Genomic DNA, 20,918 nt, shown 5'->3' on the forward strand with positions numbered 1-20,918 from the left:
AAACACATCACTCCAACACCTGGTGCTGTGGTCACATCTCCTTTCCCCTCACTTTCCTCAACACAGTGCCTCCCTCTTCTAAGAACCTTTGTGATTACACTGGGCGCCCCCAGACAGCCTGGATTATATCCCCACTTCAAGAACCTTAATTTAATCACATCTGCACATTCCCTTTTGCCAAGTAACATATTCCCAGGTTGTCGAGATTAAAATGTGGACATCTGTGGGAGGACATTATTCTGTCTACGATAGTATATGAGCATCTGCTTTGTTTCCAACTCTGAGCTCTAGAAAATCAGTAATGAATGAGCATGACCCCTCTCCCTTGAATAGCTGAATTCCAGGCCAGAGAAAGATTTAGTTCTAACAAAATATAAAGTTTCTTTGAGTTCATCGGAGTTAGTTCTTCTTATAATTATTAGAAAGCAAAACAGGATAGTTAGAACAATTATAAATAACTTAAGAATCAACTATATTTTGAAGCAGCTTATTTTTAAGAACTAATGCAAAATACACTAAGGGAGTGAGGGAACAGGAGACATAAAATAATAATTTACCTCTTATTTGCCTGTCAACAACTCTCATTTCCTTTCTTATCTTCAATGACCACTCATTGACCTGGGAAAGATTTTAGAAAAGGAATTATAAGAGAAGCCAACCTTCTAACTCACCAAATTTTATAGAATTTTATATTAATTCTATGTTTATTCTAGTACAAAATAAATAAAGCCATTTTCAAAAAAGAGTTTTAGGGAAAATTCCATTTTTCATCTATTTAATCATAGTACATAGAAGTCCCAAGCTATTCAAAGAGTCTTATCTGAAGGTAGGCAGTAAAAAGCATTTCATACAAGATCTCAGAGAGAGTTCAGTACCCTGCAGCTACATAAAGATTTTTCAAAAGCTGCATGGGTACAGACAGGTTTTAAGGGTATCAGATTTTCAACTACTACAGATAATTATTTCAAACTGCTCTGCCAGTGTCACGAGAGTTCTCCTTTTCCTTTTCCCTTTTAACAATGCTTTTTCATTTCACAAAGAAAGACAGTCCTCTAACCTATCCCTCTTATTACCTTGAATGTGTTTCCCTGAAAGGCAAAATCTCTAAAGCAGTAAATATAAGGGCAACTGGAAATACTGGTGTAAATGCTGAGGCAGTAGTGAAAATGACAGACTCTAATGATTATCAAATTCTTATGCAAGTATAAAGTGTTTTCCAATTCTTCAGTTTCAAAAAAACTGAAGGAAAATCTGAATTATCAACTGATAAATCACTACAACTAAATTTTACAGTAAATCACACTGTGTGTTTTTTTGGCATATGACATAGAAATTCAAAGAACTGAGTGACACAGACATACAAAATGTCCATTACAATCTACTTATTTATATTAACGATGTTTCTCAGTTCTTATGGCTAACAAAACATAAAACAGGACTTTTTTTTCTGCTTGCAGAGCCTCACAATGAGGACATCTCATGTACACCTGCAGCCATGCCATCCGAGGGTCCTCTGCAGTTGGGGCAGGTCTTAGGACACAAGAAAACTGCTAGCGCCATGGCACATGGCAAACGGGGCAACTGCCTCATTAGATTATGGGTGCTCCCTGAACATGATCCAGCTACACACTGCAACACAAGCTCCGGGAGCCTGCTCTGCCTCTGGGCAAGGAACAATGAGCTGGCTGTGTCCGTGTGACGGGTGATCACGTGACCCAGATTTACGCAATATGCCAGTCCACCTCCAAAACCCTGGTGACCTAGTACCAAAAATATGTGGATAGGCTCCAAAGAAAGAGATCAAAGACATTCTCACCCAGTATGAATATACTATTCTGGTTGCTGCCTGCCTCCGCAGCAAACCCCAAGAGTTAAGCGACCCTGGTGCCCATAATCACTACCAGAAATTCTATAAAAAAGCCCATCATGAAGATCAGAATTCACCTTTCTAGTAGACAATGGTTGTGAGAGTTAAGATTAAAAATAATCGTATCTAATAAAAGCCTAATATGCTAAGTGACTGGTCAGTTGTTCAACCAATTAAAGCATAATATGCTAATGATATGCTAAACACTGCTCACTGACCACCCTTAGGAGGCAGACAGTGGACTGGTCGACCAGTCACTATGACATGCACTGACCACCAGGGGCAGATGCTCCAATTGGTGGGGCAGATGCTCTGACTGGTAGGATAGCTGGCTTTTGGGGTCTGGCAGATCAGGACTGAGCAAGATGGGCTGGGCACGCCCTGGAGCCCTCCCTGGTTGGTCAACCTCCCACATCCCTCCCCGGCTCTCCTGGTGCACTGGCGGGGTCCCTTGGCGTGGCCTGTGCCCTCTCACCTTTGGCCTGCCGGAGAAACGACCGGTTACCAGTGGTCCAGGGTTGTGAGAGGGACATCCCCCAAGGGATCCCAGATTGGAGAGGATGCAGGCTGGGCTGAGGGGACCGCACCCCAGCCTGCATGAATTTTGTGCACCAGACCTCTAGCTTACTATAAAATAGCTCATAGAAAATTGAAAAGAATATTTAAAGTATCACATTTCTATCTTGTTTTAACAGTAATAAAAATCAAGATTGCTAATAACCATTAATATTACAGTTGATTTAAATCTTAAAAAAACAATACTATCCATAGTATTGCTATTTTCATACCAAGAAAAAGATATTAAGATTTTTATTTTATCTTTTATATTTTATTGATTTTTTTTTTACAGAGAGGAAAAGAGAGGGACAGAGAGTTAGAAACATAGATGAGAGAGAAACATTGATCAGCTGCCTCCTGCACACCTCCCATTAGTGATGTGCCCGCAACCAAGGTACATGCCCTTGACTAGAATCAAACCTGGGACCCTTCAGTCTGCAGGCCAACACTTTATCCACTGAGCCAAACAAATTTTGGCAGATATTAAAAAGATTTGAGAATTCAAATCTGAAATCTGCTGAGTCTGTCTCCAGTTTTATAAAGGCTGCAGTTCTTTATCTGAACTGGCCTTTTGTAAGTGGACTCTTCCTTAATTTAGGATCCCCATGCTTTCCTCATTGGACACTCTGTACATAGTATTAGTTTCAGAGCTTGTGGTGCCCCTTACTTTATCTCCTCCTTAGAGCCGTTTCTGCCCTTCACATACCCATCTTACCTGTTCAAGTTGGAGCTGCTTTTAATCCCCCTTATGGCTCCCTCAGCTGCTCAGGTTAGAACTGCTTTTGATCTACCTTATGGCTGCTTTGATTACTCAGGCCAGAAATACTTTTGTCCTTGGTTTATGGCTGTTTTAATTGTCAGGCCAAAAATGTCTCCATCCTTTCTGCTCCCCGCTTCCTGTTTGCCAAATTAAGCTAGCTAGCTACTCTTATAAATCTGATTGGTTTATTTGAGGATTTAAAAAATATATATTTTTTTTATTTCAGAGAGGAAAGGAGAGGGAGGGAGAGAGATAGAAACATTAATGATGAGAGAGAATCACTGATTGGCTGCCTCCTGCACACACCCAATGGAAATGGAGCCCCTCCCTGGCCATGTGCCCTGACTGGGAATCAGAAATCAAACTGTGACCTCCTGGTTCATAGGTCAATGCTCAACCACTGAGCCATGCCAGCTGGGCTATGAGGTTTTTTAAAATAAATTTCATCTTTAAAACAAAACTTCTGACTGAGCCTGGCCAGCATGGTTCAGTGGTTGAGCTTTAACGTATGAACAAGGAGTTCACGGTTTGATTCCTGGTCAGGGCACATGCCTGAGTTTTGGACTGGATCCCCAGTGTGGGCATGTAGGAGGCAGCTGACCAATGACTCTCTCATCATTGATGTTTCTATCTCTCTTTCCCTTTTCCTTCCTCTCTGAAATCAATAAAAACATATTACAGTCAAATAGTTCATTTTATGTTAAATGACTTTCACCTCAATAAAGAAGAAAGCAGTAAAGAAAGAAAAAAGAAAGGAGGTAGCTATTAAGACAAAGCAGACTTCAGAACAAGGAAACTTAGCTGAAGAACATTACATAATGATACACAATTCAACACAAATACATGCAATCCTTAATGTATATGCACCTACAACAGAGTGTTGAAATATATGAGGCAAAAACTGATAAAACTGAAAGGGGAAATGGATGAATCCACTATTATATCTGGAGACTTAACACCTCTCTTTAGGTAATTAACAAATGAAACAGGCAGAAAATCAGTAAAGACACAACTGACTTGAATAGTACCATCAGTCAACTAGTTCTAACTGGCATTTATAGAATACCCACGATGTCCAACAACAGAATATATATACTTTTGAAGCTCAAACGGAACACTCCTAAAAACATGACTTTCTGAGCCATAACACACACACCCTAACCCACTTACAAGAATAGAAATCATGCAAAATAGGTTTTGTTTTTTATAAACTTTTTCTTTTCTTTTTTAAATATATTTTTATTGATTTCAGAGAGAAAGGAAGAGAGAGAGAAAAAAACATCAATGATGAGAGAACCATTGATCCTGCATGCCCCTCACTGGGGATTGAGTCCACAACCTGGACATGAGCCCTTGCCTGGAGTTGAACCCAGGACCCTTCAGTCCTCAGGCTGACACTCTATCCACTGAGGCAACTGGCTAGGATCATACAAAATATGTTTTGAGACCACAATGGAGTTAAACTAGTTATCAGTAACAGAAAGATAGCTGGAAAACCCCCAAGTATATAAAGATTAAACCACACACATCTAAATAATGCCATTCTGTTTTCCACTGTGGCTGTACCAGTCCGCAATCCCACCAGCAGTGAACGAGGGTTCTTTTTTCTCCAACAATCTCCATTTTATCAACATCTGAAAATAACAAATTCTACCTTATACTTGGCAAAGTATTTCTATTAGAAGCACTGAGGCATGAATTGTAGCAATTTAATAACATGTCGGAGGTGGCAACTAGCTGATAGCACAATTTCACATAACCAACAGAGAATATTTCTTTCCCTAAATGTTAGTAATAGTCAGGAAAATAAAGAGTATGTTATCTGAATTTGTTCTTCAAGTCTCAGCTTAAATGTTACTTCGGGGAGGGCTTCCTCCACCCCCAGAATATGTTAAATTCCCTTGCAGTATAAATACAGAGGCTTATTCCTCCTCTCTTCTGTAAACTACATTATTCTTAGTTACTTACACACTCCATGCTCCAGAAAGTCAAAGGCTTTCCTTACTCACTAAGCCCTCGCACAATGTCTGGCACAAAGCAGATGTTCAATAACTACCTGCTGAATTTAACTGCATGGAGTGTGTGTTGTGCAGAAGGAACATAAAATTTTAGGCATCAGTAACACAAACAAAACATGTTTTTAAATGTCAGAAAAGGTTTCATAAAATCTGTCAAACATTTTTTAATTTACACAAATCAAAAGGGATTTTTGCAAAAGAAAAACTTACCTAAGAGAAATGGGAATAACCAAAATTATCCAGCCAGGTCCCAGATCAGTGGTTCTCAACCTGACTGCACTTTGTCACCTGGGAAATTAGGCTGGAAGTAAAGCCCAGATGACTGATAGGACTTAAAATCTCTCCAGGTGATTCTAATGTCCCATTAGGGTGAAATACAGCCTAAGACAAAAAACTCAAGGACCTATATCAAGTTTCATAACTATAAAGATCACTACGATTAACAGCAAGAAATTAAAAAGATAAAAAGGAGGGGAAAGCGAAATGGAGGGGTTTGTGTCCAAAGGTTGTCAGTTTGTGGTCGGCAAACTGCAGCTCGAGAGCCACATGCAGCTCTTTGGCTCCTTGAGTGTGGCTCTTCCACAAAACGCCACAGCTTGGGTGAGTCTATTTTGAAGAAGTGGCGTTAGAAGAAGTTTAAGTTTTAAAAAATTGGCTCTCAAAAAAAATTTCAATCATTGTACTGTTGATATTTGGCTGTTGACTAATGAGTTTGCCGACCACCGGTCTAACCTAATGGTCTGTAATCTGGCCTACAGCGGGAAGCTGCAGGAGTTGAAGGAGGAGATCCTGGCCGATAAATCCCTGGCTACTAGAACTGACCAGGATAGCAGAACTGCATTGCATTGGGCATGCTCAGTAGGACATATAGAAATTGTTGAATTCTTGCTGCAAATTGGAGCAGCAATGAATGATAAAGATGATGATGATTGCTGTCATGTTACTGGAAGGCGGGTCTAATCCAGATGCTAAGGACCATTATGAGGCGACAGCAATGCACCAGGCGGCAGCCAAGGGTAACTTAAAGATGATTCATATCCTGCTGTGCTACAAAGCATCCACAGACATCCAAGACACTGAGGGTAACACTCTTTTACACTTAGCCTGTGATGAGGAGTGGAAGAAGCAGAACTGCTGGTGTCCCATGCAGCAAGTATTTACATTGAGAATAAAGAAGAAATGACACTCCTGCAAGTGGCCAAAGGTGGTCTGGGTTTAACACTCAAGGGAATGGTGGAAGGTTAAACAGTTGGATTTGTTCTTACTTTGTATGTTTTCTGGTTGTCCTATGTCCTGGAACAAATGTACTTCGTGCATAAGACATCATCTATGAATGATGAAGTTTTTTTCACCTTCAAAGTCTTATAAACATTTTGAATATTGTTCCTGAGATATTTGTTCTTCTGAGTTTACAATTTGCTTCCCAGGCATGTAAAAACTGTTGAAATTGTTCTACTGTTGATGTATAGTCTATATAGCATTTTGGTTAATTTTGAGTGGTTCTGTGGCTGAGACTTTAGCACTCTCCTGTGCACCCTGTCCCTCTGAAGCAGAACCACCCAGCTGCCTCAGGCCAGTTGTTCTGCCAAATGTTTTAAGGTGGATTCCAGAATGTTCCTTCTGTCTAGTTGAAACACATCCTAACTTGTTTTGCAAGCTCACTCAGAGACCTATAGCAAAAATCGCTGTTTTTTCAGCAGTACATTTAATTTCTTTTTGTTATGGGAGGAATACTTACATATTTAGAGGACCAAATTTTCAGTTGGAGGGCCTGTTATTCCAACTTTGGTATTCAGAAGCACTAAAATGATGAAAAAAATGGTAGCCTGTGTACCATGTATCTTTTTAATAAGCTGTTTCCCTCCATAAAATGTGTTGTTTTTAAAAGGAAGTTTAGCCGGGACCGGCTTGGCTCAATGGATAGAGCGTCGGCTTGGGGACTGAAGGGTCCCGGGTTCGATTCCGGTCAAGGGCATGTACCTTGGTTGCGGGCATATTCCCAGTAGGGGGTGTGCAAGAGGCAGCTGATTGATGACTCTCTCTCATCGATGTTTCTAACTCTCTATCTCTCTCCCTTCCTATCTGTACAAAATCAATAAAATATATTAAAAATAAATAAATAAATAAATAAATAAATAAAAGGAAGTTTAAAGTACCTATATTAAGTCATCCTGTATTGAAATGAATGTAAAGCCTGTTAACATGCTTTATTACAAAAAAAAGTACTTTGATTTGTATTTCAGAAACTAAAAAAATAAAATGTTGAAAGAAAAAAAGATAAAAAGGAAATTGGACAATCATTTATCTAAAACCAGTAAGTTTCATAATAAATTAGAAATATTTATAATTGGCTAGAGGCCCAGTGCACAAAATTAAGCACTCGGGGAGGGGAGGTCCCTCAGTCCTGCCTGCACCCTCTTGCAGTCTGGGAGCCCTCGGGGGATGTCCAACTGACAGCTTAGCACTGATGGACATCCTAGCACTGCCACGGAGGGAGGAGGCTCCCGCCACTGCTGCTGCACTCGCCAGCCGTGAGCTTGGCTTCTGGCTGAGTGGCACTCCCCCATGGGAGCACACTGACCACAACAGGGCAACTCCTGTGTTGAGCATCTGCCCCCTGGTGGTCAGTGCACATCATAGTGACCGGTCATTCCTCCATTTGGTCAATTTGCATATTAGCCTTATATTATATAGGATAAGTAAAATAGAACATAATCAAGGAGCACAGTATAAAAAATTAATTTAGCCCTAACCGGTTTGGCTCAGTGGATAGAGCGTCGGTCTGTGGACTGAAAGGTCCCAGGTTCGATTCCAGTCAAGGGCATGTACCTGGGTTGTGGGCACATCCCCAGTAGGGGTTGTGCAGGAGGCAGCTAATTGATATTTCTCTCTCATCGGTGTTTCTAACTCTCTATCCTGTCCCCCTCCTCTTATTAAAAATCAATAAAATATATTTTTTAAAAATTTTAAAAATCAGTTTATAAATTAGATAATATACTGTGAAAACCATAAGGAATCTACAGAGACATCCACACTATCAAGATGTATATTTTATTCAAATTAATTCACAGAGAGTCTACATGCCAAGAAAACTAGGCACAGAAATGAAACAAGACAGCATTTTCCATAAATAGCATGGAGACAAATGGTAAACCAAATGGAAAACAAAATGACTCTCATCATCATTCACTGGAATTAATTCCAAGTGGATTGAAGGCTTAACTAGAGATTGCAAAACTGTGTTACTTTAAAAAGACAGTATAGGAGAAGACCTTTATGATTTCAGATTAGCAAAGGATTTCTTAAACCAGACCAAAAGCCAATAAGCACAAAGGAAAAGACTGATAATTTTTAAAAATATATATATTTTATTGATATTTTACAGAGAGGAGGAAGGGAGAGAGATAGAGAGCCAGATACGTCGATGAGAGAGAAACATTGACCAGGTGCCTCTTGCACACCCCCTACCAGGGATGTGCCCACAACCAATGTACATGCCCTTGACTGGAATCGAACCCGGGACCTTTCAGTCCGCAGACCGATGCTCTACCACTGAGCCAAACCCGTTTCGGCAAGACTGATAATTTTTATTTATGTTGAAATCAAATCTTTTATTCATCATAAGACACCATTCAAAGGAAGAAAAAAGGTTACAAATTTGGAGAAGATGGTAACAAATAAAAAGCATTTATAAAGACTTGTATATGTTAGGTCTGATCAAATAATTGAATTGATACCCCATCCCCTGGAACTGACCTTTAGGCCACTTCACAACAGACATTCCCTTTTGCTTAGACCACATTCCACTTGCTATGGCATTATCTCTCCCCTCCAGACCTTCCCAGGATCCGGACCTGCAGAGAATTCACCACCCAGAAAAAGCCTGCATAGAGTCCTTTAAAAACCTCTGATTCCCCCAACCTTTTGGGGCTCAGCCAATCTAGTATCCAGATGATCTAATCTACACTAATAAAAGGGAAACAAGCAAATTAATCATCACTACACTATGCCCACAAGCCATGCCCACCAGCCAATCAGGAGCAAGTATGCAAATTTATTTAACCAAGATGGAGCCAGCCACGGAGCTGGAGCAAGCAAGAGGCTTGGGTTGCCCCGGCAATGGAGGAAGCCAAGCTTACCGCCCATCCTGGCTGGCCCTGGCCTCCACTCAAGACTACAAAGTTTCAATGATAGAAGACTACAGGCCCGGTGTATGAAATTCATGCATGGGGGGAGAGGGGGGGGTTGTGTGTGAGAGGTGGGGCGGTGGGTGTCCTTCAGCCCAGCCTACACTCTCTCCAATCTGGGACCCCTTGAGAGATGTCCGACTGCCTGATCCTACTAGGATTGGGCCTAAACAGGCAATCAGACATCCCTCCCATGATCCAAGACTGCTGGTTCCCAACTGCTTGCTTTCCTAATTGCCCCTAACCACTTTTGCCTGCCAGCCTGATCACCTCCTAACCACTCCCCTGCCAGACTAATTGCCCCTAATTGCCCTCCCCTGTAGACCTGGGTCCCCCCAACTGCCCTTCCCTGCAGTCCTGGTTGCCGCCAACTTCCCTCCTCTGCTGGCCTGGTCACCCCTAATTATCCTCCCCTGCAGGCTTGATCACCCCTAACTTTCCTCCCTTCCAGGCCTGGTCCCTCCTAACTGCCTTCCCATGCTGGCCTGATTGCCCACAACTGCCCTCCCTTGCAGACTTGGTCCCTCTCAACTGCCCTCCCCTGCTGGCCTGATTGCCCACAACTGCCCTCCCTTGCAGACTTGGTCCCTCTCAACTTCCCTCCCTTGCTGGCCATCTTTGACCACATGGGGGCAGCCATCTTGTGTGTTGGAGTAATGGTCAATTTGCATATTACTCTTTTATTAGATAGGATAAGTAAATCCCAACCAAGGGCACTGGCCAGAGCTGAAGCAAGCAGGAGGCTTGGGTTGCCCCCGGCAATGGAGGAAGCCAAGCTTTCCGCCTGCCCTGGCTGGCCTTGGCCTTCGCTCAAGGCTACGAAGTTTCAATTATAGAAGATAAATAAATCCTAGATACTTCCTTTCGGCCAGCCCTGGCCTCCGCTCAAGGAGGCGCTGAAAAAAAAAAAAGAAAAAGAAAAAAAGGAGGGGCTGGGACCTTGGGTCACTGGGTGGTGGTGGGGAAGCCGGGGGTGATCAGGCCAGGATGGGATGGCAGGGGCCGTTGGGGATAAGCAGACCAGTGTGTGTGTGTGTGTGTGTGTGTGGGGGGGGGGGCAGTTTGGAGTGAGCAGGCCAGCAGGGGAGGCAGTTGGGGGTGAGCAGGCCAGCAGGCAGAGTGGTTAGGGGCAATCAGGCAGGAGGGCAGGCAGGCAGGCAGGTGAGCGGCTGGAGCCAGCAGTCCTGGATTGTGAGAGGATGTTTGACTGCCAGTTTAGGAAGTAGGGCATCTTTAGAGGGGTCCCAGATTGGAAAGGGTGCAGGCCGGGTGAGGAACACCCCTAGCCCCCACCCATGTGCACAAATTTCATGCAACAGGCTACTAGTAAATTTATAAGCCCTTATCACTTTGGCCTCATGCATTCTTCCTTCAGCAACCCTAACAGCATCCAGAATATATAGACTTTTTATGAATCAAAGTCTCTCTTTTCTTTAAAACTGAATTCTGAATATTGTGTATAAAAATTGGCTGGCTAATCTGTCTCTGGATGACGTCATTCTTCTTCCAGACAAGACTTATATTTGCTTCTGGTAAACATCTAATCTAAGAGTACTGGCAACTGGTTCATAATTAAGCTTAATGAATCCAATCAGGGATAGAGATCATTTGAAACTGGACATCAGTCTTTGTGAAGGTCAGTTTATTTCCTGCTCACTGTTACTGCTAAGGTGTATCATAGTCTCAACCAAAACCCTGGGATTTATCTGAGTCCCTTATCCTTGGTAAACTCTAATTTTTGAATCCCCTAACCACAGGGTTTGTCAAAAGCTCTACTCAAATTCTCAGTTTCTCAACCACTGCATTGGGAATTAGATGATCACTTTAAGGTAAAGTGGTCCCAAATAATTGTCTCGTGTAATTGAACTTCCCTCTTTTCTAGGATCTTGATTTTTAATTACTTCACTGCCTTGGTAGCTTTCAGTGATTTCAAATAGTTATATTTTTTATCTAGCTCTTCTATTATTTTCAGCAGAATTGATACGAAACACCTATTTTTAATTACCCTCATGAGTTTTTTAAATAGTATATAGCATCATTCAATTGAAAGGTCTAGAAAAGGGGTGAGGAACCTTTTTCTGCCAAGGGCCATTTGGGTGATTATATCTTCCCTGGGCCATACAAAATTATCAATTTAAAAATTAGCCTGCTATATTTGGACAAACTTTTAATTAACTCACCCCTAATGCCTTGGCAGGGCCAGCCCAAATGATTTTGGTGGCCTTGCACGGCCTGCGGGCCAGGTGTTCCCCACTCTGGTCTAGAAACAAGAACACTCCAGTAGCAGTAAGCACCAAAAGCACATAAATTTTGGTTTCTAAATGCTATTCCCATTAAAACAAACCAGAACTCCTTGGAGAACTGGCTGAGAGATACAAATCACCTTGCTATCAACACCAAAGTTCCTATGTTGAAACATACTCCCTGATCTGAAAGTAATATATTGTATGACAACTCTAATTGAAAAATAAAAAAATATTTTAAAATAGAAAGAAAGAAAAAAAGCTAATTCCCAGATGTGATGGCATTTGGAGGAGGGCCTTTGGGCAGTAATTAGGCCACAACAGTAGAACCTCAGGAACAGGTTTGGTGCCCTTAGGAAAGAGACCCCAGGAGCTTGACTCCTCCTTCTCATCTTTCACTATGAGGACACAGTGAAAAGACGGTGGTCTATCAACTAGGAATGGGGTCTTCAATAGTCACCAAATCTGTGGGTGCCTTGATCTTGGACTTCCCAGCCTCCCGAACTGTGATAAATTTATGCTGTGAATAAACTACCCAGCCTATGGTATTTTGTTACAGCCGGGGACTAAGAGGGTATACAGTGACAATTAAGTTGTTCTCCCACTTTTGACCCTCAGCTATCCAGCTCCTCTCCTTAAAGGCAATCTCTGTAAACTAGGATTTTGGTATCATTCAAGATTTAAAGCAGATGTAAAATTAGAAATTAGCCCAAAGCAACAAGCACAAGTGAACTTAGGCCAAAATTTGCCTATTCTGATCACTCTCAGCTGTACTTCAAATGTGTTCGCTTTTTCTCTTGCCAACTCTACTTCTATTCATCAAGCCAATATTTGTTAGGCACTTTATTCTTATTAAGAGAGTTTAACACTATGTTGGCCCAGTGGACGACAAATAAAAACATGATCCTTTCTCTTAAGCTTATACTTATGCTGTGTAGGCAAAGTAGAAAAATATATATTTTCCCAGGATAACCCACTCTCTAATGTCTTCCCTGATCTCCTGAATTCTGCCTAAAATTGAGCTTTGTGGCTCCTCCCCCTCCACCCATAACCATCCCATCAAACCTGCTCTTTTCCTGAATTCTCTCACGTTCAGTTCAAGGTACAGACACTCAGGGGGAAGGTAGGTTTGATTAGGGGTGGGGTTAAATAAAAACCTACCAGTAATTTTTACATTCATCCTACATCCAACAGATGAGCAAATTCTAACTGTATATCATAAATATTCCTAAAATTAGGAATCCCCATTTTCATTTAGTTGTAAATCCACATCATCTCTCACCAGGGTCATTAACTGGCCTCCATCCCTAAGTCCCTTCCCTCCAATTCTTACTCCAAACCACTATTCTGAATGCTCCCCATAGGCATGGCACACAGCCCTTTGCTAATCTGCCCTCTAACTTACCTCTCTCTCACTCCTGCATCCCACTCTGATATAACAGTATCTCTTCTTCCAACCACTCTGAACTTTTTTCAGGTATTTCCACCTATGTTCCACACCTCCACACCTTGTACATACAGTTAATTTTGCTTGGACTGCCTCCCCTTTCCTAATCCTACACCAACCCATCCGCTAACGCCTCTTATGACAAGGCCTGATACCCTCCCTGACCAGTTACACTTTTCCACTCTGAACTGTTAATCACTTCTTCCACTGTGACATCACAGATCTTGTACATATTTCTATTATTCCTTGCTGTTGCTGTATTTAACCTAAAATATAAATGTGGTATTCTTTGAAATCTTCATACAGTTTTATAAACCTGGTATCCAACCCAATGCATAACAAAATAAACATTCAAAAAGGAGAAAAAACAAAATAAATGTTTGTTGTACAACCGAGTGAAGCTTTATCTTTTTCTACAGATTCCCTTCTCATTTTCTTCTCTTTTATGATTAATGCCCCACAACCATGAATTACGACCCAGTCTAAGTTATGTTAGTAAGATGATTTCAGAATTCTGATGCCATGGAAGGAGACAACTCTACCCAAAGGCTAAATCAGTGAAGTCTCCAAGTAAAAATAGCAATTTTCCAACAGAAGCTCAACTCCGAGAGAAATCTCTCTTTCCAGTACAATCTCATGTCTTCTTGCTTCCTTGGGTTATCCCAAGAGAGTGACAGGCTTCTAAATGAATTACAAGGTTCCTTGATCCTCAGCAGGCCCAATCTAGTCAGGCTGCACACTTTTTAAGATAGAACAAGTTTCACTACTAGGATATCTTCATCAAGGAGTCTGAGATGCCTGGGGGCAAAGACTTTAGTCTGTAAGGCTTCTTGTGTAGCTAATGTTTCTCTGAGTGTCTTGAATATTACTCATTTTAGGACTGTTGACTTTAAACCTTACTTTCTCTTTTTCTGATACTCATTCATCACTTGATATTTATTTAGCACCTACTCTGTGCTGCACACAATACCAGAGCTCTGGGACCATTACCCACAATTTTCTTTTCTTTTCTTTTCTTTTCTTTTCTTTTCTTTTTTTTAATATATTTTATTGATTTTGTACAGAGAGGAAGGGAAAGAGATGGAGAGTTAGAAACATCGATGAGAGAGAGTCATCAATCAGCCGCCTCTTGCACACCCCCTACTGGGGATATGCCCACAACCAAGGTACATGCCCTTGACCGGAATCGAACCTGGGTCCCTTCAGTCCCCAAGCCGACGCTCTATCCATTGAGCCAAACCAGTTTTGGCATTACCCACAATTTTCTTACTTGCCTGACCTAACTGGTTACCTGACTTATGGCTGAAATGACAACCAGAATGCTGTGGCATGGCTACACCTAGCCAGTTTATCCTGTGCTGGGACCTAGACCCGCAAGCCCTCATGTTCCAGTCCCCAGTGGAAAGGGTACATACATTTATACTAACTCAAAAGGTCCCCAGCTAAGACTACAGCCTTTAGTAAATTATCTCCTTTTTTCTCTAAATTTTTTCTCTCAATATTCTTATTTTGTTTTAAAATTTTTAACCTAGCTTCTTTTCTTTTTAGAAATATATATATTTTTATTGATTTCAGAGAAGAAGGGAGAAGGATAGAAACATCAATTTTGAGAAAGAATCATTGATCAGCTGCCTCCTACATGCTCCACACCAGGAATCAAACCAGGACTTCCTGGTTCATGGGTCAATGCTCAACCACTGAGCCACACAGGCCGGGCACCTAGCTTCTTTTATAAAGTTGAACATATAATTTTTTTCCTTTTCCTTCTTAAAGAAACACCAACAGAAAACTAAAACATCAGACATAACCTGTTTTCTTATTCATATACAGCTCCAATACAGTGTCTGTGTGTCAGCAGCTCTCCAGAGAAAAAAGTGTTTATCTCTGCTCTACTGGCACTTTCCAGAATTACAAACTCTCTGCTAATAATTGTGGCAGGTGACAAAACACTTTGCTTAGTCATAAATCACAAGGTAGAAAGAGGGCTTGGTAGAAGCTGAACCTAAAGTAAACACAGATTTCTTATGATAAATTCGAATAAGATATAATCAGAACTGAAAGGGAAGCTTGGAGTACTGTGAGGGGGAAGTTGAAGAAAATGCAAGGTAGATCCAGCACCAGTTAAAGTAAAAAATCTAATACTTGCCTAGCTGGTTTGGTTCAGTGTATAGAACGAGAGCCTGTGGACTAAAGGGCCTCAGGTTCGATTCAGGTCAAGGGCACAAGCCTGAGTTGTGGGCTCGATCCCCAGTAGGGGGAGTGCAGGAGGCAGCCAATCAATGATTCTCTCTCATCATTGATGTTTCTCTCCCTCTCTGAAACTAATAAATATATCTATTTTTAAAAATCTCATACTACGTAAATACCGTATTCTCCGGCGTATAAGACGACCCCTTAATTTTAGTTAAAACATAGGTTTAGGCCTATATTTGCTGTATAAGACTACCCCCCACTTCTGAGGCAACACCAGTTCTTTTTTTACTGTTTCTTCAGTAATATCATTCCAGGCTTTTATGACAAAGTTACACAAAACATCCAATTGTGGCGCACGCATGTTTCCGCCAGACGATTTTCGGGATTGAGTTGGAAAATTCATTTAGCGGTATATCGAGACGGTTTTTGGGATATTCTTGGCATATAAGGCGACCCCCGATTTTCGGTTGACTTTTTTTCGTTTCAAAAGTCGTCTTATACGCCGGAAAATACAGTACTCAACCAACTCACACAGACAAGAGGTGTGTGGAAAATATAATAGTGGAGGGCCAAATCATTTCTGATTATCCCAGTGTGGGGCTGATCACTCCAATTCCTGTAACTATTTATGTGGTACCCAATCCAGACTTATTCTTGTAATGCTTATCTTATTTGCTTGGTAATTTCCTTGGCTGTCTATTTCATCTTTATAATTTCCCTCTGGCAGGCAAAATTAAAAAAAAAAAAAAAGCAAATCTCATGCATCAATTTTGATATTTTTCTAGTGTTATTTTCCCAAGGTAGGTTAACTCACTGGAACAATATACTAACATCATGTTCTCAGCAATTATATTTATCACCTAAAAATAGTCTAAGTATTATACAAATAATACATAAACTCAAGATCAGTTTAATAGTAATGAGACTGTTTCCCCATTTGTATCTCATTTTGTGAATGGCAAAGCTAAGGCCAAACAATGAAGGTAATGACCTTTTTCTAAAATCAAAAATGCACTTCTAAAATAACAAGCATCTTATAACACATACATGCCACAAAAACGTGCATCTATATAGTGCTCTATATTGGCAAGTGTCACACACTCTTACCTTATTTAAGCTCCACAATTTTTATTTTACAGGGAGTAAAACAGTATTTACAGGGAGTACTTCCTGAGGGAATTAATATTTATTGAGTACCTACTGTTCTTTGATCCATGACTAACAAATATGATAAAAGTTAACACATTATATGCCAGCAACTTCATGATGCACATTGGTTTTTAAAATGCCTGCCAGGGAGGAATGGGTGAGATTATTTATTAAATAAAATATTTTAGGGATCTTGCCAGAATTCAAATTATTACTCATCAGGTCTTGGGTAGGACCCGAGTTTCCTAAGAAGCTCTTAGGTGACGCTGGTGCTATTGGCCTGCACTAGTGTAAGCTGTAAAATTTATGAATTATGAACCCTAGCTAGCACTACTAAAATAACAAATATTATAGAGTGCGGATGTACCGGGCACCTCTCACATCCTTTCACCTTCAATGACTCTGAAGTAATACTATTATCATTTCTACTTGACAAACAAGACTAAGACACAGAAAAGTGAACTTTTAATAGATCGCACGTCTGATAGATGAGGAACCAGGATTCAAACGTAGGCAGACTGGACCCTGCAGGGCACTGTTAACCATTACACTTACATCTAAGTCAACAGTCAGATCAGAACTCAAAGCCCGGGTCAGTGATCTTCGGTGCCCATCTCCCATGCCTAGTCCTGCTATAATGATTGTGTCGGGACCACATGATGCCAGAGGGCTGGGAAAAAGAGAAAAACAGAGCCTTCCTCTCAGCAGAGCAGATGGGGGACGGGTCGGGGCAGTGTCCTGGATCTTCGCGCGAGAGGTCCGACGGCTGGCTATGGGCGGAAGTCAGAGGGCGGGGCCTGCGCCAGGGGGAGGTTCCGGGCGGGACGGTACCACCGGGCGCCGGGAAGGGGCTTCAGCGTTAGGACTACGTGGCTGCTCTCGCGCCTTGTGCCGAGGCTGAGCATCACTCCGGCAACTCGGCTCTCTGGAGTTGTGAGCGCTGAGTAGCGGGGCTCTCTCAGGCCACCACCGTCTCCTTAAGAGACTCTTCCTCCCGCCCCTCAGCCGAGTGGGAAGCCCCGGAAATGGCGGCCCAGCGGTACCTGGCCAGTCGGGGTGGCAAAGTGTCCGGTCGCTTTACCAACTCCACTGCGCCCCACGCACATCCACCCATTCCTTCGCCGCAGCCCTTACCAGCTCTTTGGGCGGCTTCTCCTGGGTCTTTCCAAACAGCCCCATGGCCTTTATTGAACTCGTCTTGCCCCTTCCGGCTGTTCGCTCCCTGCGCCCAGGCAGGTCACGGGCAGCCGCCGGGGCGGGGCCGGAGAGGGAAGGAGCCCGCCGCCCGGAGAAGGGAGCGGCCGCAGGGAGGGCAACGCGCATGCGCGGCGGCGCGGGCAGGCGGAGCTTTGTCCGGAAGATTGACGCGAGTGCGCATGTGCTGGGAGGGGATTTCTTAAGGGAGGCGGCCCCGTAGGTGTTTTTCCGTGCGATACGGAAGGGAGTCACCTGAAAGGTAGGAACTTATTGACTCCACCTGGTGATTACAGCTGCTCCCGGTACTTCCTGGATGTTGTTGTGCCAGAAATCTGAATCTCCGCCCAGAAAAGGTACAATTACAGCCACTTTCCAAACAGCTTCACCTGAGTCCGGTAGGCCACTCACAGGCTGCAGCCAGATGAGTTGCTCCTCCCCCCTGTTGTCACCACCATCACCTGGTCTCTAAAACCTGAGCATCGTCTTCTCTCTCCCCTTCTTGCCGGTTCCCAGCGATTGTAAACTTTTCAATACACTGAACTCCAGCCTCTTGTTTTCCATTCCAAGTATCCCAGCTTTTACTCAGGCCGAAGCCATGGCAAACGTGGGTGATATCTGTGTGTTTGTTCCTAGACTCCAAATGGACTGTGACCTTTATCAGATTCTCAGAAGAATCAGAGACTAAAAAGGTCTTCTATTATAGATCCCTTTTAGTTGGCCAGTCTGGTTGAACTACACGGGTAAGCTGATGGTTAGTCACCTCACTTCATGATAGGGAAGAGACCATTCATTTAGTGCAGCAACCCCATACCATCTCATGGGAATATAATATGGTACAACCACTTTGAAAACATACTGGAACTTCTTAAAATACTAAACATAAACCCCTCTTAAGTCATTCCACTGCTAGCTATTTACCCAAGAGGAGAAAATTTAGATGGCCTTACAAAGACTTGTACACAGTGTTCGTAGCTTATTTGTAATAGACAAAAACTAAAAACAATTCAAATGTCCATCAATAGGTGAATAGATAAAACCCATTATGATAGGTTCATACAATGGAATACTACTCAGCAATAAAAAGACCAAGCTTTTGATACGTGCATCAACATGGATGAGCCTCAAAATAATTATTTGAGTGAAAGAAGCCAGAAAAAGAAACTCTCTACTATATGATTTCATTGATATATATTCCAGAAATGGAAACTATAATGATAGAAAGTAAATCAGTGGTTGCTAGGAAATGGGTTGGCTTGGAAAAGGAGGAAGAATTACAAAGAGACAAAATGAAGCTTTTATGGATTATATAAATTATCTTAATTGTGTTGGTTTCACAAATGTATATGATGTCAAAATAAACTGGACCCTTAATATGTCAAGTTAATGTCAATCAAACTCAATAAATTTCTTTTCAAAATAGCAGTATATATTTATTGTAAAAGTAAACCTCCCATTTATACTTCCTCATAGGTAAAGGGCACAAAGAATTCGCACCAACTAGTTAGTGTCAATCTATACATATAAAAGCCTAATATGCTAATTGTCCCTCTGACCAGGGGGCACACGAGGAACACGGCAGGTGCTGACTGTGATGGGATGGTGGAGCAGGTGAGCGGGGATGCCAGACCAAGGCCATGGAGCAAGCCTCTGGTGATTACTGAAAATTCTTTGCTCCCGCGCACTGTGGTCCCACCGGACACTCACACCTGCTGCCAGCACCAGAGTCACTTCTCACACCCGCTACCAGTACCTGGCATTGGCCCTGATTGCCCCTCAGGGCTACTTCACCTCCCCCTGCTCCTGAGAGGTGATTGGGGCAGCAGCTACCTCTCGTACCCACTAATTGCGCTGGCCCCAATCGCTTCGCACCATTAGCGGGTGTGAGTGGTGCCGGTGTCAGTGTGTGGGAGCAACCTACAGATGGGACAGGGGATGGAGGGCCAAGGCGGGAGGGGCCAAGACCTTCCCCTGTGCCCACTGCAGCCTTGTGGCCCACAGTTCATTTCAAGGTGCACAAATTCGTGCACTGGGCCCCTAGTTAAATTATATCGATAAGTATAGACACAGTTTTGAAATCCCAACAGTATATAAGCCCATCCTATTACTTAAATCCTTGCTAACAATTATTATTAAAAGTATTGTTTCTAATTTTCATTTCTAAATGAGCATCTTTTTGTATATTTGTTGGCTACTTTACTTTCTTCTGTGAATTGTCTCTTTGAATCCTTTGTTCATTTTCCATAGAATTATCTCTCTTCCTGCCACCTTCCCCACTTTCCTTCCTACCTTCTCTCTTTCTTTCTTTTTTTTTTTTTTTAAATGGGAAAGAGCTCTTTGAAAATGAGGGTTCTGTGGAATGTTTTAAGGACTTCTTATCTTTTTTTTTTTTTTTTTTTTTTTTTTGAGAATGAAATATAAGCCAGCAATTTTTCAGGTAGGAGAACATTGGACTTCCAATTAGTCAATGGTATTTATTGAATGTCTACTATGTTTCAGACATACTACAGAATAGGAAAACTGCAGTGAACAAAAAAGAAACCCATACAATCCTGTGAGAAAAACAGTGGGGATAAATAAAAATGATGGTAATAAACAAAATTGAGTAAATTACTACAAATGTGAAAAACTCTAAATATTAAGAAGAACATGGTGATCAGTGAATCTTTCCTGAGCAGGTGATGTGTAACCTGGGACCGAAAAGATGAACTAGCAGGGAGATGAAGAGTACCTAGTGCTAAAGAAAGAACATGCGCCCCAAGAGTCTTCCCAGTCTCCGGGTGGGGATTTTGGGCCCCAAGGCATTTCAGTTCCTAAAGGGGACTTGTTCTGAAGTTGGTCATCAAGGGCAGAGGCCAGAGTGTGGAGGAAGGTTTAATTTGGCATGTGGCATCTCACTGAACTACAGAGCCCTCTGCTAGTAAACACATCAATGTGGTTGCTCCTCAGCAACCAGAAGGGCACTGTACATCTTCCACATTTTCTGGGCTCCATCCTCAGAGGAACGTATACCTTCTATTCATGTCCTGACATTGTGTTGGTGTTGGACAAAGTTTAAGCTGTGGTAATGCTTTTTTCCTATATGGACCTTATGAAGCAGGCACCAGGTCCTCCCACCCGCTAAGACTCACATCTGAGGGGGTGGGAAGAACTAAGTGAGCAGGCATGCTAGCTCTGTGCTCCTGCCAAGCACAGCAAGTGTTTAACAGGATCACCATTCCCTGCCATATGTCACAAAGATGTTTACTCACACACATTTTTAAAGGCTGCGTGTACGCACTCTTCCCGATCCATGAAAAATA

General features: G+C 42.2%; 1 protein-coding gene and 1 pseudogene across 4 annotated transcripts in view; one reads left to right on the plus strand and one right to left on the minus strand.

Moving 5' to 3' along the window:
• CHMP3 (charged multivesicular body protein 3) overlaps window positions 1-17,733 on the minus strand; it is a 36,322-nt gene extending 18,589 nt beyond the window's left edge. Inside the window, exons 1-2 of one of the 3 annotated variants that reach the window (XM_084900284.1) lie at window positions 17,557-17,730; window positions 558-618 (exon numbers count right to left, since the gene is read on the minus strand). In XM_084900284.1, coding sequence (XP_084756410.1) covers window positions 558-618; window positions 17,557-17,601 — 106 coding nt within the window. In that variant the 5' untranslated portion in view covers window positions 17,602-17,730. Of the gene's footprint in view, window positions 1-557; window positions 619-17,465; window positions 17,489-17,556 lie in introns of those variants that run through there. The other 2 variants (XM_084900285.1, XM_084900286.1) reach the window with 2 other exon arrangements.
• LOC311631120 (myotrophin homolog) lies at window positions 5,935-6,448 on the plus strand (annotated as a pseudogene). The gene has a single exon. The product of its transcript is annotated as a myotrophin homolog (transcript).
• Window positions 17,734-20,918: the final 3,185 nt, after the last annotated feature.

Source organism: Pipistrellus hanaki (assembly GCF_964339955.1).
Source record: "Pipistrellus hanaki genome assembly, chromosome: 12".
NCBI lineage: Eukaryota > Metazoa > Chordata > Mammalia > Chiroptera > Vespertilionidae > Pipistrellus > Pipistrellus hanaki.